Consider the following 13,616-nt stretch of genomic DNA (forward strand, 5'->3'; position numbering starts at 1 on the left):
ATGGAGACCACACTTTCAGATAAATTCAACACCCTAGTTGGATAAGCAGTCAAGTATGGATGTATGCATGGGTTGTTAGATGGATGTCTGGCTTTGGAGAGGTGACACAGTATTGTAGGATTTCTAGAGTTTTTATTTTCAATTTTTAGAGTACTTCTAAAAGTAGAAGTAGAAGCAGAATAGCAGTAGTGGCAATCAAGAAAAGACAAACCTATGGTGGAAAACAATAACTTTACAATAATGGGAAACATATAAATGTTGGAATAAAGTGTGAGTGTCTTCTAGCAAAACAGAGTGCCGAAACAGTATGACGTATGCTGTGAGATGGGCTCGGAAGCAGGAAGAAAATGTAAGAGCAATGTATAAAACTTTAACTTGACAGGCTGCTATTTTTACTGGCACTCAACAGGAACAAGAGCAGGGATGTGACCTGTGCATAAGATTATCTTCTCTTAACTTGAGAGATGACCTGACACGCATGCCCTCTGCTTTTAACGTCAACGCAGCGTCACTGCCGACATAGTCACCAGGGCCCTGTACATGTACCCTACGCGGTCATGCAGTGTATAGTACAACATAAATTTTTCAATCAATACGGTCCCTCTCCTTAGCACCAAATAAATGCATTTTACCAGTATACACCAGCATGCTGACTAGTAGAAAATCTTTGGATGAATATGCTATATGTACATCAATCTAATCCCTTTTTACAGGATTTGTTTAAAAGCTGATACTACACACATACAGTGTATAGAACTGCAGAGTGTTTCTTGTCAGCATGCAAAAACGAGGACATGGAGAGACGTCTTAAAACCTGCATTGCACCAAGTTAGGTAACATCAAAGAATATTCATATACATACACACACACAGACGCAGCTTCCATGATCTACATTTTAACATCTTAATCCACCAACCCCACCAGGGAACTCAGACACTGGAAGTCTAGCGGATGCTTCCTGTACTTTTAGATTCACGAGGCGTACTTGTGTGTATCCGAGGCATTCGAGCGCTGTTGCTGTTTTTAGCCTCCTTCCTCCAGGAGCCAGCCTTGCTGCATGGCTGAATAGAACATGCACTGCTTCCCCCTGACTACACGGATTTGTCAGGGGTTTTTATAAATAGCTCAGTGGTAGCAGCAGCACGTGTCTGCATCATACTGCAGATGAAGAATGTACCTCACAACAGCCACGGACATACAGATTTGTCTAAACAAAGAAGAGGCAGGGAGAAAAGACAGGAGGAGGGCATCTGTTGCCATGATACTGACAATTTTATCACTCACCAAACAAGCTTATCAATATATAAATGTCTCTCCTTATCAATTTCACTTGATGGCCTCTGCCTGCTAAAGAATGGCACGGGCACACAAACAAAATCTAACTATAATGCATAGTTTCTAATGGATGAAAGCTGCTGCCTAACGTGCCAGTATTTCAAATTTAAATGCTCGAGTATTATTGCCAAACATGAATTCATGACCAGATGCGTTTCAATTTAAATCACTAATTGCGATCTAAAGGCAATATGTTCAATATATTATGCAATCTGCATGAAATAACCTTTCATTTTCACTGATCATAAAGGGGATGATTAAATGACTGCACTGTTTTGCAGGAAGTGCCATTTAAAAGCATAGCTTGGTTTCTACAAATTATGTTAAGTAAAGTAGCAAATAAGTAATGTCGACACTCCCCATTTGTGCTCTAACCTCTGGTATCTTGTGCACCACTAAAATGGATTGAATCCCAATCAATTCTCTAACTAGTCTTCATTCTCTTGGAGAGCATTTTAAGTGAGATTTGTTGTGAGTCTTGCAGCTTTGCGTCATTGTTTATGTCTGCTAAGTGCACCCTTCTCAGTTTTCTCACTGTTATACTGCTTTTGTAAAATTCACTCACAGACTATTATTAATTACTACTATTATTAATTGACACCTAAGGATGTTCACTCATTTCCTTTTTCTTAATCACCTGTTTGAGTGAACAACACTTTTGTGATTTACTAGTAGGCCATGCTACTACATTTGAAAAGTTCATCACTGCAAACACGACTCTGTTGACTGCAGTGCACCGTTTGCTCTGCTGGCTAGAAGGTCTCTTACTTTACAGCACCTGCAGCAAGTGGATTTGGGGTTTACTTGCAGCATTTATTGAAATTTATTGAAGAAGCAGCTGATTACATTAGATATTTATTGCCACAAACTGCTTGGCAAATATAATATTTGTAAAAGAGGAGCTTATAAACACTATTGTTTTATTACTCATGTAGGAAAGCATGTGCATTACCTTTTGCTGTTTCCACACACCTAAATGCCCTGTGCACGCCCTCTGCCACTAATAGAATTAAATAAAATGTGAAAAACATTTGATTTTAATCTCAAAGAAACAGCCTGGTTATTCTTTTAAGCCAAGAAAATATGAGACAAAGCTAAGCTTTTTAATAATATAAGTCAAAATTAAAATGGAATAGAAATGATTATGTTGCTGAATATGAATAAGTATTCCCAAATTGAATTTAATAACAGACAGTACTAAATAGAAATACATTATGCTTTCATTTCAGCTTGGAACTGAAAACGGATTTGAATCAAACATATACACAAGTAAATGGATTTGGTGATTACATTACTTCAGTGATAAAAAAAAAAAAAAGTTAGCACCTTCTGCAATGTATAGATCTATGTTTCCGTGTTCCACACCTGATTTAAGGCTACTTGACACATGTACATTTCCATCCAGGTGATGGAATTTACCAATCCTATTACCATTGAACACTTAACCTCATATATTTCGATTGGTTGCTTATATACACATCAACTCTTATGAAATCTTCACCTATATGGCAGATCCAAATCAAAATCCTACAAGTGAAGAACTGCAAGGCCAAAACACATGTAAGAGAGCTTAAAGGGAAGTATGTTTAAGTATCTGAAACTATGCTTCTTTAGCTTAATGAGACCAAATGCTCCTACTGCATCAGAGGAATCGGCAGCAATCTGGTGGATGTTAATAGGTTTAAAGCTTTGCATCATCTTGTGGGGGAAATTGTGTGTAAAAGCTGCTTAACAGCCACTAAATTTGACAATTTTGATTTAAAAAATGACATTACAAATTTGTCATGTGATATTTTAAAGTTTAATCTTTCTGGTGTTATTGCTATATTTGTTTCATTCTAACATCAGTCTTTTTTTTTAATGTTCCTAACTACTGACGCACAACTCAGCCCTCACTAGTGATCTTTACTTAACTACAAGTCTATACATAGTCTATCATGTTTAAAATATCCCTGCCTATTATTTTAGCTTTCCTCTCTGAAAATGAATTTTCAATAATACCTTGTGTTAAGTGCACCTTGAGATTATGACTCATATAGATGACACATAAGCTGCCTTTCTAGTTGAGTGGATTTGTTTTATATATAACATCCGATATATAACTTGGGCGTTTCTGGGGCAAGCTGCATCACATCTGCAGTGCATCTGAAACAACCCGCCTACAGTCTTTATTTAGATTTACGTTTGATGAATAGAAAAGGTTTTTGACAGAGCATTAACTCTTAACTGAAACCCAAACAAATCTGTCAGTGCACAATCTTCTAGGTTTCATTGATTGTTTTGTAACCTCATGTTCTCCTCTGTGAACATAGATTTATTTCACTGGCTTAACTCTTCCACTTAATGGCAGAGTGCTGAACAAATTTCATTAAATAGCAATACCACAAACCTTCTGCATTAGTGCAGCCCAAACATAAGTGAACGTACACTCTCTTACATGCATGCAACCCCTCAAAACACCCACGAGTGGATAGATGGAAAACAAAAAGTGATATTTTAAAGAGCTTTGGAATTCATGTGGTGGACGAAGCCCATTATGTCCAGCAAATGGATTTCGGTCAGCTAATAAACAGTACATTTCATGCAATGTTCCCACTTCAAGGTCCAAACATCAAAACAATCCAGTGCTCCAACTCCTCTGCTGCACTGATATCATCAAAGAAAAAGGGACACTAAACTGGGATAATGGCTTTTTATGATGGATGGACTACTACAATGGAAAGAAGGATGGAGACACAAGCTGCTTGAGTCATTCTAAAGCTCAACAGTGTCTAATAAAGTAGCCCAATCTGGAAATGTTTACAAACCAGAACTATCACCAAAGCCAAGCAAACATCCTGTAGATGTAACACTGCAACAAAGTGAGTGGACAAGACAAATCTTTACCCAAATACGTGCTACTGTCAGCAGCTGTTTACCGTAGATCAGCTGAAAGACTGGAAACAAACAAAGAGTGACTTTATTTGGCTTTTATTACAGATAAAACAAAAGTCATGCAGTCATCTGGTAAAGTGTCAAAGACGGTAGGGACAATGATACTTTTCCGCACCTCTTTATCTTTGGATTCAAGGTTTTTCAGTCACAAAGGTGCCACAGTTGAATAGAATCAAGAACCTAGTCACTGAGTCTGTATTTGCAAACAATAAGTCCATTTGTGTGTTCCATGCTCAAATGTATGTGTGGAAGTGGAAGTGTTTACCAACGACAACAACTCAGTCACCAAGAAAAAAAGCCACATAAAGTCATCAATGTTTCTCCAAAACTCCTCTTGGCATTTACATCGGGACAAAAACTGTGTGCTGGGAGCTTCGTAGTATGAGCTTCCACGGCAGAGCAGCTTCTCCAGGTGTAACGTGTAGGTAGCTCAGTACTTTTGTTCATGTAATGTATAACAACTGATAGATAACTAGTTTAGCTTTTTTCCAGTTAGCAAACTAAGTATTTTATGAAAATTAAAATCTGAAATTTAATGAATGATCTACAATATCAAGACATGGTGAAAGTCAAATTACACAAATATATAATATATAATAAATATAGCATAGAATTATTAGTTAGGGTACGTCTTTTCCTCAGTGATGACAGACATCACTGGATTTACAGTTAAAATTACGTAAGGAAGTAAGTAGTACTAATGACAACACTGAGACTTAATAACAGTTTATTGAGACTATCCGTATAGACTTACTTTTAAAAAACAGCATCTTTATAACCATGCCCCATCTGGAGTGACCCATCTGTCCCAGAGGCAGAACAGTGACAAATTGTACATGGCAGCAGCAGTGTACAAATGAAACAGGACAGACTGTGATGAGAGATGGAGATATGGTTTGTTTCAGTGTGGTCCATGAGAGATGCTGTTTTTTTCTTTTGTTGGGGGTTGGGTGTGGGCGATGGGGGTGGGGTGAGTGTTAATACACAGTGGGGCTTTTAAAGACTCCCCACATGTTGAATGGTCATCTAAATACTATAAACATGATACATTTATAGAGAAATCACAAATAAGCCTAGCTATTGGGTGGGAGTTCTATCACTGTGATTGGTTTAATGGTAATAAATAAGATGATGAGCAGAATAGCGGCAAAAATACATTTTTTATTTGTTTTATTATCTATAGTGCAGGTAAAATGATCAGAAAAATTGAAAAAAAAATCTTTACTTTTCACACTCTGTGAAAATCATTTTAAACTTTGCATCACGTGCATTATACAGCCACACCAAAACACCTTCTCAGGAAGGGAAGTTGGGTATCAGTGATGTTTGAAGCTTCATTCTGAATGAGGCAGAGCCATTGCATATGGAGTTGCACCTGTTGTCCATGTTTAGTCCTGTCTTTTGGATTCAGTTGGCCTGCATCTTGTTTCTTTATGATCAGCTTATTCAGCAGGCCATCCATCAACATTTGAGAACATAAATACATCATCTGAAGGAACAGCCCAATTACGCAAAGACAAAACGTATGATTAGCCACCTTGGCAACAGCAACTATGTAAGAGCAAGGTTCTTGATAGCAGAGGTGTTTCTGGTATATTATAAATAGCATGACACAGGGAAAAGCAAGAAGGGGTTGGGGGGAGGGGGTCCAGTGGAGAAGGTTGGAGTTGTGTTGTGGTTAAAGTGCTGTGAATGATTTTGGAGCACAGGTTCAGTCCTGATGCAGGTAGTGTTACATAAAGTGGCGACTCTTGCAAAGTACCAAGACAATGTGGAAAATGATGCAAAAGTCAGTTTTCATGATTTAAAAAAAAATATTGAAAACCATTAAATACTGTGTTCTTTTTCAGCAAGATTTGCACCATGAAGACCAGACTAGGCTGCCTGTCCCACAAATCTGACTCCTACAATGACTTCTCAGAATTCCTGCCTCCAGCCCACGAAACCACAGCCAGGTGTCTGAAGTGAGTTTGCCAGAAAAAAGCCTTCCTGTGTTGGTTTTATAAGACTACAAATTATTTTTGTGCTTGACCTGTTGTTGTGTGAAATAATTAGAATTATCAGACCTTTCAAGGAAAAGTTGCCTTTAAGACTTCCTTTAATTTGAGGTGATATGAATGTAATTTATTGCTTTCCATTTGAGCAGTATGTCGGCAAAAGTATTATACATTCTGAGAATGACACAAGTATTATTTTTATTATTATAGCTATTATTATTAATGCAAGTCCTAAGTCATAACATATTTGCAAGAATCACCCTTGGCATTTACTAGAGGAGATAACTTCAGCAGTGCATGTCCCGCTGTAATGACTATATGAATGTTACTGCTGCACTAAACCATTATTTGTTTGTCTGCCCAACCTAAGTTGGCAAACAAATGCACTTTAGGCTTCGAAACTGTCTGATTCTTATCTATATCAGATATTATGATATCATCACATTGCCTAGCACTCACCTATCAACTGGCTGAAATTTATAGCATGTATAGCATTTTATAACATTGTCTTTGGTCAGTTTAATTTCACCACAATGACATGTAATATATCAAAATAATATAATAATATTATATAATGTTAAATATAACCATTTTTGGTATTTCCAAATTGTGTTTACGGCCTCGAAATTACATTATATCATATGACATATTATGAAGTCAAGCTTACTGTACTTTGGGGTTACATCAAAACTTTAATGTTGGATCAGTAACCTTCTAAATGTATGTTAGGCGATGGCATTTCAAGCCGTGTGAATTGATCTAGCCAACCTTCCAGTCTTTTTTTAAAGCATGTCCAAGAAATTTCTTTGTCAGGTGCATGTTACTCATATGTACAGGTTCACCATAATGCATGTAAATACAGATTCATGGTGGAAATGAAAAAGTCCTCTTTTATAGATCTGCTTACAAAGTATTTCATTGAATTTAATCTTGCATGCCACTTTTTATGATTTTTATTCTTTTGACAATGAAACACACAGTCCCTTAATCATATATAGATTACTTACTTACATGTTGCTGCATATAAATGGACATTGAGTTCCATATTTATCTTCATATATATATATATATATACATATAAATACCCCATTTTTTAAAAATCTTTTCTCAATGTCATTAACTGTATGAGCCGAAAGCACAGACAGAGCAAACTGTACAGCATAATTGTCGGTTTAACATAGACCTTTTTGCACTTAGGCTAGTAGTAATCAAGTAAATATTATTTTGGCCAGTTGGAAAAAAGGTACACTGTCAAATGTTCTAACACATCCTCACTAAAGTAACTTGTGGCATTGTTTTAAAATATTTCAGACTGCTTTGCACATGCTGTGGAAGACATTAATCATTTAATTGTAGCTCTGTTGTCTCCTCCAATCTTTAAAAGTAACCTGTTATTTGAAATATTTTATGGCCTTGAGAAGAAGAATTAGTATGAGGAGGAATTAATCATGCATTAAACTCAGTTGCCATTCAAGAATTTATATAAAACACTGCAGGGGACTCAAAATGCATTAAAGCATAGTTGTTGATTAGCATGTAATTGAGGCACTTCTTGTTGTCTTTCTCTCCATCAGACTATCAACCGATGAAGTTGTTCGATGGTCTGAATCATTCGATAGCCTCCTCACTCATAAGTGTAAGTGAACACTTTCTATTTTCTGAGGGAACAGTTCATACTGCACAGAACACTCATAGCCAGCCCCAAGAAAATGAAAGCCACCTTATACAGAAGTAAACAAGCCCCTACCAGTTTCTTTAATACTTTCCTTTTTTCACTCAGGAAAAACAAATTTTACTGTTCTCCTCTCAAGCCCATGTTATCCAAGTGTGTCATTTCTTTGTTGTTAAGAGTCCGTGCCGCATAATGAGTCACATCCTCGTCTTTGACCTTCCCCTTGGACCAAAAAGACAGCAGCACGCACTCACAACTCACATGTCTGTCTGCACAAATGGGTCATGGATTTATTTTCTGCTGACAAGCCATGTGACGTAGCATCTTTGACAGAAAACTCTAAACTAAAAGAGTAAAGGGCACATTCATTTGGTGAGAGTCGGATCAACTCAAATCAAATTCGAACATTTTCCTCCTACAATTAGGATGCTCGTGTTCTGCTGAACCTCAAAGGTCAAATCAATTTTTTTTTACTGATATAGAAATCAATCGTCGTTTGTAGGAAGTGAATGTTTAATCTAGGCTGATTGAGGTCCTTTCCACGTTTCCTGGAACAACTCAAAATCTTGGGTCAGTCAACTAGTACTGGATGAGTTTAATGATACCTTTGGGACTGTTGACCCCCAAGTAACATTTGATGAGCTGACAGCTTTGTCTTCCTTATTGTACGTATGCATACATGTACATAGATCAAGCACACAATTTACAACATATGCTTCCCTAAAAATGGTAATAAAAACACTGTATACCTGTCCAGTTATATGACCAATGATTGTGGCAATAATGTGTCAGTATCTGTAGCAAGGTGAGAGAAATACTGTAAAAAAAAATTTTGATAAAGAAACACATGAGGTTATAACTAGCTATTTGTTTGTCTTTTTTTGCCAATTAATTTGCCAAATATTGTCTCAAATAATTAAAATCATTGTTTTGTTATACATAAATATAACCAAACATGAGTGAGCTTGAACTGCTGGATATTGGGTGAATGATGAATGTCTAAAACCATAACGTGATTATCCCAGTAGTTCGATTACAGGAAAGGTTTAGGGTGTCCATCATTGTATCATTTCACTTTTTTAAAGTTCACCCAGGACCATCTTTATTTTTAGTGTCCTTGCTAACTAAATGTCAATCCACAGTTACCCTCTTTTTTTGTTTTTTTAATTGAAATGCTAGGTGAATGCTTTAGCTGGGTGTCTGTGAATTCTGTTCTTAGTACAATTATATGAAATTCATTCATCTTTACATACGGTACAATTTAGGGCTTTTCCAGGTGAAAGATACCAGGGTTTATGAGCAGTTACAAACCTGGCAGATTAAAAAACACATATTTCCCTCCTGTTGTTTCCTCATCATTTCATCAGCAAAGACAATAAAGAACAAGACTTTAAAACACACCATAATTCTCATACATACACCAAAACTGAAGTGCTATCCAAATCAATGTATCCTTGTTGCACGGTGTTACTTGCACTTTTAAGATTGCTGTCAGTTAATAGACACTGAAATATTAACAAGTCAGTAATATGCGTGTAGTTATTAGCGTGTTTTGGACAAGATTTTTGCAAAAATTAATAAGCGTTGGAGTCCAAAGGGTGGGTGGCAACAGCTGCATCCCAGTTTTGTTCAGTGATGAACTCCATAACACTAGGCTAACAAATGGTAGTCTTGAAAAGTCATACTCACTTGAACAGCTTCATTAAAATTGAGGTTATGACTTAACACATCAGTTTGACACACAACAAAATAATGTTTCCCAGGCAAAACTACATGTAGAGGATTTCCCTAGACACAGGGAGCGTGATGCACCTGTGCATCCTGTTTCCACTGACCAAGCATTAGAGCAGCACACTACAAAATGTAGATACAAACACACACATATTTGGATTACATAAGTGATGTTAAATCAATAGGAACAGAGTGCTGGATGTTCCTGTAATAAGGTATTAACCTTAATTTGCTTTAAAAAGAATACTGTGTGTTTCATCTGGATGCATTCAACCTGTGGGCACTGTTAGCTATATGTGACTTGTTAGAACAAAATAACAAGCAATACCTTTTTTTATGCATAACAGATTAGGAGAAAAAATACAGAGAGGAAAAAAACGTTAATGTTTCTGTACCAGAAATGTCTAAAAGGGTTAGGACAGGAGAAATATGTAACTTATGGTCCACAACTTTCTTAAGGATTTAGCAAATTGATGGAGGTTTCGAAATGGGCTGTAAATGTCTGAAATGGTGGGATCTGGGGAGAGGTTTTAAAGCAAAAGGATGACAGTGACTGTTTTAAAGAAATCTGGCATGCACACAGAAGATAGAGACAGGCTGATAATGGACAGGAGGTGGAGGTGATAAGTAGAACCTCATTTGCAACGAATATCAATTGGGCATGAAGAAGTGCACATATGCAAACTATATCTGGCAGATCTGTCATGGAAATAGGATAAAACTCAGACAATGGGGTGGGCTGAGACACTTGGACAGATTGGAAGGTTCCTGGCTTGAACTGTGATCTGATACCATTGACCTTACCAGCAAAAAAAAAAAAAAAAATCACAGTCATGGTAGGAAAACCAGATTGAGCAGGGGTAAGAAGTCTGGTGATGGTGTCTAACAGGAACCTAGAATTGTGCCTATGTGCTTGTTAGTGCTTATATAGCCATAGAAGTGGATTGCTCGTGTATCTTTAACGTAAAACAGGTTTGCTTTTGTTTCATTTATCTACAAACAACCTTCAAATAACACAAAAAATCTGCAAAACGACCTAAACGTAACAGTTCATGTGCAAAAACCTGACATCATCCTATACTTGTTTAGAGACAAATATGGCAAAATGTCCATTAAGTTGATATCCAACAGTGATTTTTACTGGAAATGTTTAGCTCCAGTTCTCGCACTCATTTGTGATGAACGAGGTCCCAAATGATACAGAAAACATATTCTTCTGTCAGTCATCCTCAAATAAATGAAGTGTGATACTTTTTGTCTCATTTGGTTTAATTGAGTTCGCCTTTTTTTGGAAAAAAAAAAAAGTAAGATTTTTTTTCTCATGCTTTTGTTGGTAAGTAGAACAAAAAATTGTAATGTGTTTACAAATTTTTAAGCACCACAGTAAGCGTATATGCTGTTCGAGGCCAATCAAAACAGTATTGCTGCATTGCACTGTGTTAAGAGGTAAACAGCAGAAAGGGTGGAAATGACATGTCAGCATGACACAGGCACATAGAAAAACATGCCCCACTTCTCATAATGTCAACAGGGAGCACATTAATTACTCACTTATCTTGGCTGACAAAAATGTGTTCTCTTTGTTGGAATATTTTGTTCTGATTTATTTATGCTGTAACTATAATACAATTTCCTGCTTATGTTCATCATACACCAAAAGATAATAAAGGGTAAAATGAGCTGCTGTACAGAAACGTGAGTCTTATGTGTTTTTATATTTTACATTCTTTAACTTTTTGATTCTTTTTTTTTTTTTTTTTTTTTTTGTTCTCAGATGGGCTGGCAGCTTTCCGGACATTTCTTAAGTCAGAATTCAGTGATGAGAATATTGAGTTTTGGATGGCCTGTGAAGACTACAAAAAAATCAAGAGCTCAGCTAAGCTGGTGTCAAAAGCAAACAAGATATTTAAGGAGTTTGTTGAGGTTCAGGCACCAAGAGAGGTGAGTTAATGCAGTTTTCTACAGACTTGACTATTAATTTTAAACCCATGATTCACTACTTTAAACCCATGATAAACCCAGTCAAAAGAAATTAAAAGATTCTTATCATGGTAACAGGATAGTGATGTATGACAAGGAAGGATAGCAGCAAGACTGAAAGGGAAGATTTACAAGATGGTAGTGAGACCTGCTATGATGGTTTGGCAGTGTCACTGACAAAAAGACAGAAGCTGGCACTAAAGGTGGCAGCGCTGAGGATCCTAAGATGTCCACTGGGACTGACCAAGATGGGACTGACCACTCAGGTTGAGTGGTTTGTAGACAAAGTTTGTAGGCAAAGAGAGATAAGACCAAGATTGGTTGCACATATACTGGAGAGTATGGATAGTGCATATTTTGGGAAAAGGATGTTGCATATGGAGCTGCCAGGCAGGAGGAAAAGAAGAAGACGTCAGAGAAGGTTCATGCATGTAGTTAAGGGGGACATTTTATTATTCATTATAACAAACTGACTATTACATTAATGAAAGTAAATGACTCTTTTCTTCAAAATTATTCTTTCCTCTCTTTGTCCTGGCAGATTAACATTGACTACCGTACCAGGGAGAAGACTAAGCAGAGCCTGGCGGATCCCACCCCAACCAGCCTCAATGAAGTCCAAGGTAAAATCTACAGCCTCATGGAGAAAGACTCCTACCCACGGTTTCTCAGGTCCAAGATGTACCAGGATATAGTCAACAGGGCACAAGCGCGAGGACAACGAAGGTCTGTTTGACAAACAGTGGCAATAAAACTGGACCTTTACTGTAGATCATTTATCCTTTGAAATCTCTTAATACTGTGAATCTGCAAGGATGGGGGTGACCTGCTTGACTGTTTCCTTTATCAACACCAGCTCCATGCATGCAATCCCTCTAGATAAAACGTGTCTCTGTGGACTGCAATATACAATACAATGAGTGTGGATGATTATAAGCTAATGGTTTGCTGAGCAATCTGTCTGAAATATCAAAATAAAAGTACAGTATCATGCAATAATGATAGTTATCACAATATTTGCTATGTTTTGTTAGTTCTTTAGCTATGTAAGTTATTTATTTTTATATCCCTCATGCACTATGTGATTATAGGCTATAGACTCAAATAAAAGACTCAAATAGAGACTGGTAAGTGGTGGTTTGAATTGATATATGCATTTCTGTAGAAAAGAAACTTTACAGTCAATAAAGAAATCAAATGAGTTGTTCAAATAGTCCTAAAAGCAAAAGAAAACCTTTATGGTAATCTCCATGTGCACCTCTGGATTGTTACTGCTTGATCACTACATGGACGTACAGTTGTGACCAACTGTGAACCTGTGATTTCACAATGGTCCTTAGACTTGAGAGACCAGACACCAAACTTCATATCACAGCAAGTAGTTGGATTATGACCAAGAACATATCTGTGTACGTGTGTGTGTGTGCGCGCGCGCGCGTGTGTGTGTGTGTGTGACTGATTACTATGGTTGTGCACTGTGAATTTTCAAAATCCTAACAGTGAACATTCTGCAACCTGAATCTGAAGCTTTTTGGCCCTAACCCAACTCTATTTTTTCTCACCAGCTGCCTACTTCCCAAATTTGACTTGTCCAGTCCAAGTAGTCATGATGTGGCCACTTGGACTGATCTGCAAAAAGCAGATAAAACTAAAACTGAGTTATTATTATTTTATTTTTTATAACTGAATTTTCTTTCTTTCTTTCTTTCTTTCTTTCTTTCTTTCTTTCTTTCTTTCTTTCTTTCTTTCTTTCTTTCATCGCACCTTTGTTTACCTCCGTGATTGCAGTTGGTCAGAAATTTGTAGGAATTTTCATAGCAAAATAAATGATTTGTCTGGTTGTGGCCCGTTCACATTCTTTTACATATATTACAACCAGTAACTGTTCCTAACCTGAATGGTTATTACACATAGAAACCAGGTGTTGGTTTAAGCAACACATTTCAAGTACTCATTGGTTGAAATAA

The 13,616-nt window shown here is 36.9% G+C and overlaps 1 protein-coding gene across 1 annotated transcript in view; it reads left to right on the plus strand.

Annotated features, from left to right (window-relative positions):
• The window catches only part of rgs8 (regulator of G protein signaling 8), a 26,249-nt gene extending 12,926 nt beyond the window's left edge, over positions 1-13,323 (plus strand). Inside the window, exons 2-5 of the mRNA XM_005745059.1 lie at positions 6,120-6,233; positions 7,841-7,902; positions 11,444-11,610; positions 12,191-13,323. Coding sequence (XP_005745116.1) covers positions 6,133-6,233; positions 7,841-7,902; positions 11,444-11,610; positions 12,191-12,385 — 525 coding nt within the window. The 5' untranslated portion in view covers positions 6,120-6,132 and the 3' untranslated portion in view covers positions 12,386-13,323. The remainder of the gene's footprint in view (positions 1-6,119; positions 6,234-7,840; positions 7,903-11,443; positions 11,611-12,190) is intronic.
• Positions 13,324-13,616: the final 293 nt, after the last annotated feature.

Source organism: Pundamilia nyererei, unplaced genomic scaffold, assembly GCF_000239375.1.
Source record: "Pundamilia nyererei isolate P.nyererei 1_Seehausen unplaced genomic scaffold, PunNye1.0 scaffold00153, whole genome shotgun sequence".
In the NCBI taxonomy this organism is placed as follows: domain Eukaryota; kingdom Metazoa; phylum Chordata; class Actinopteri; order Cichliformes; family Cichlidae; genus Pundamilia; species Pundamilia nyererei.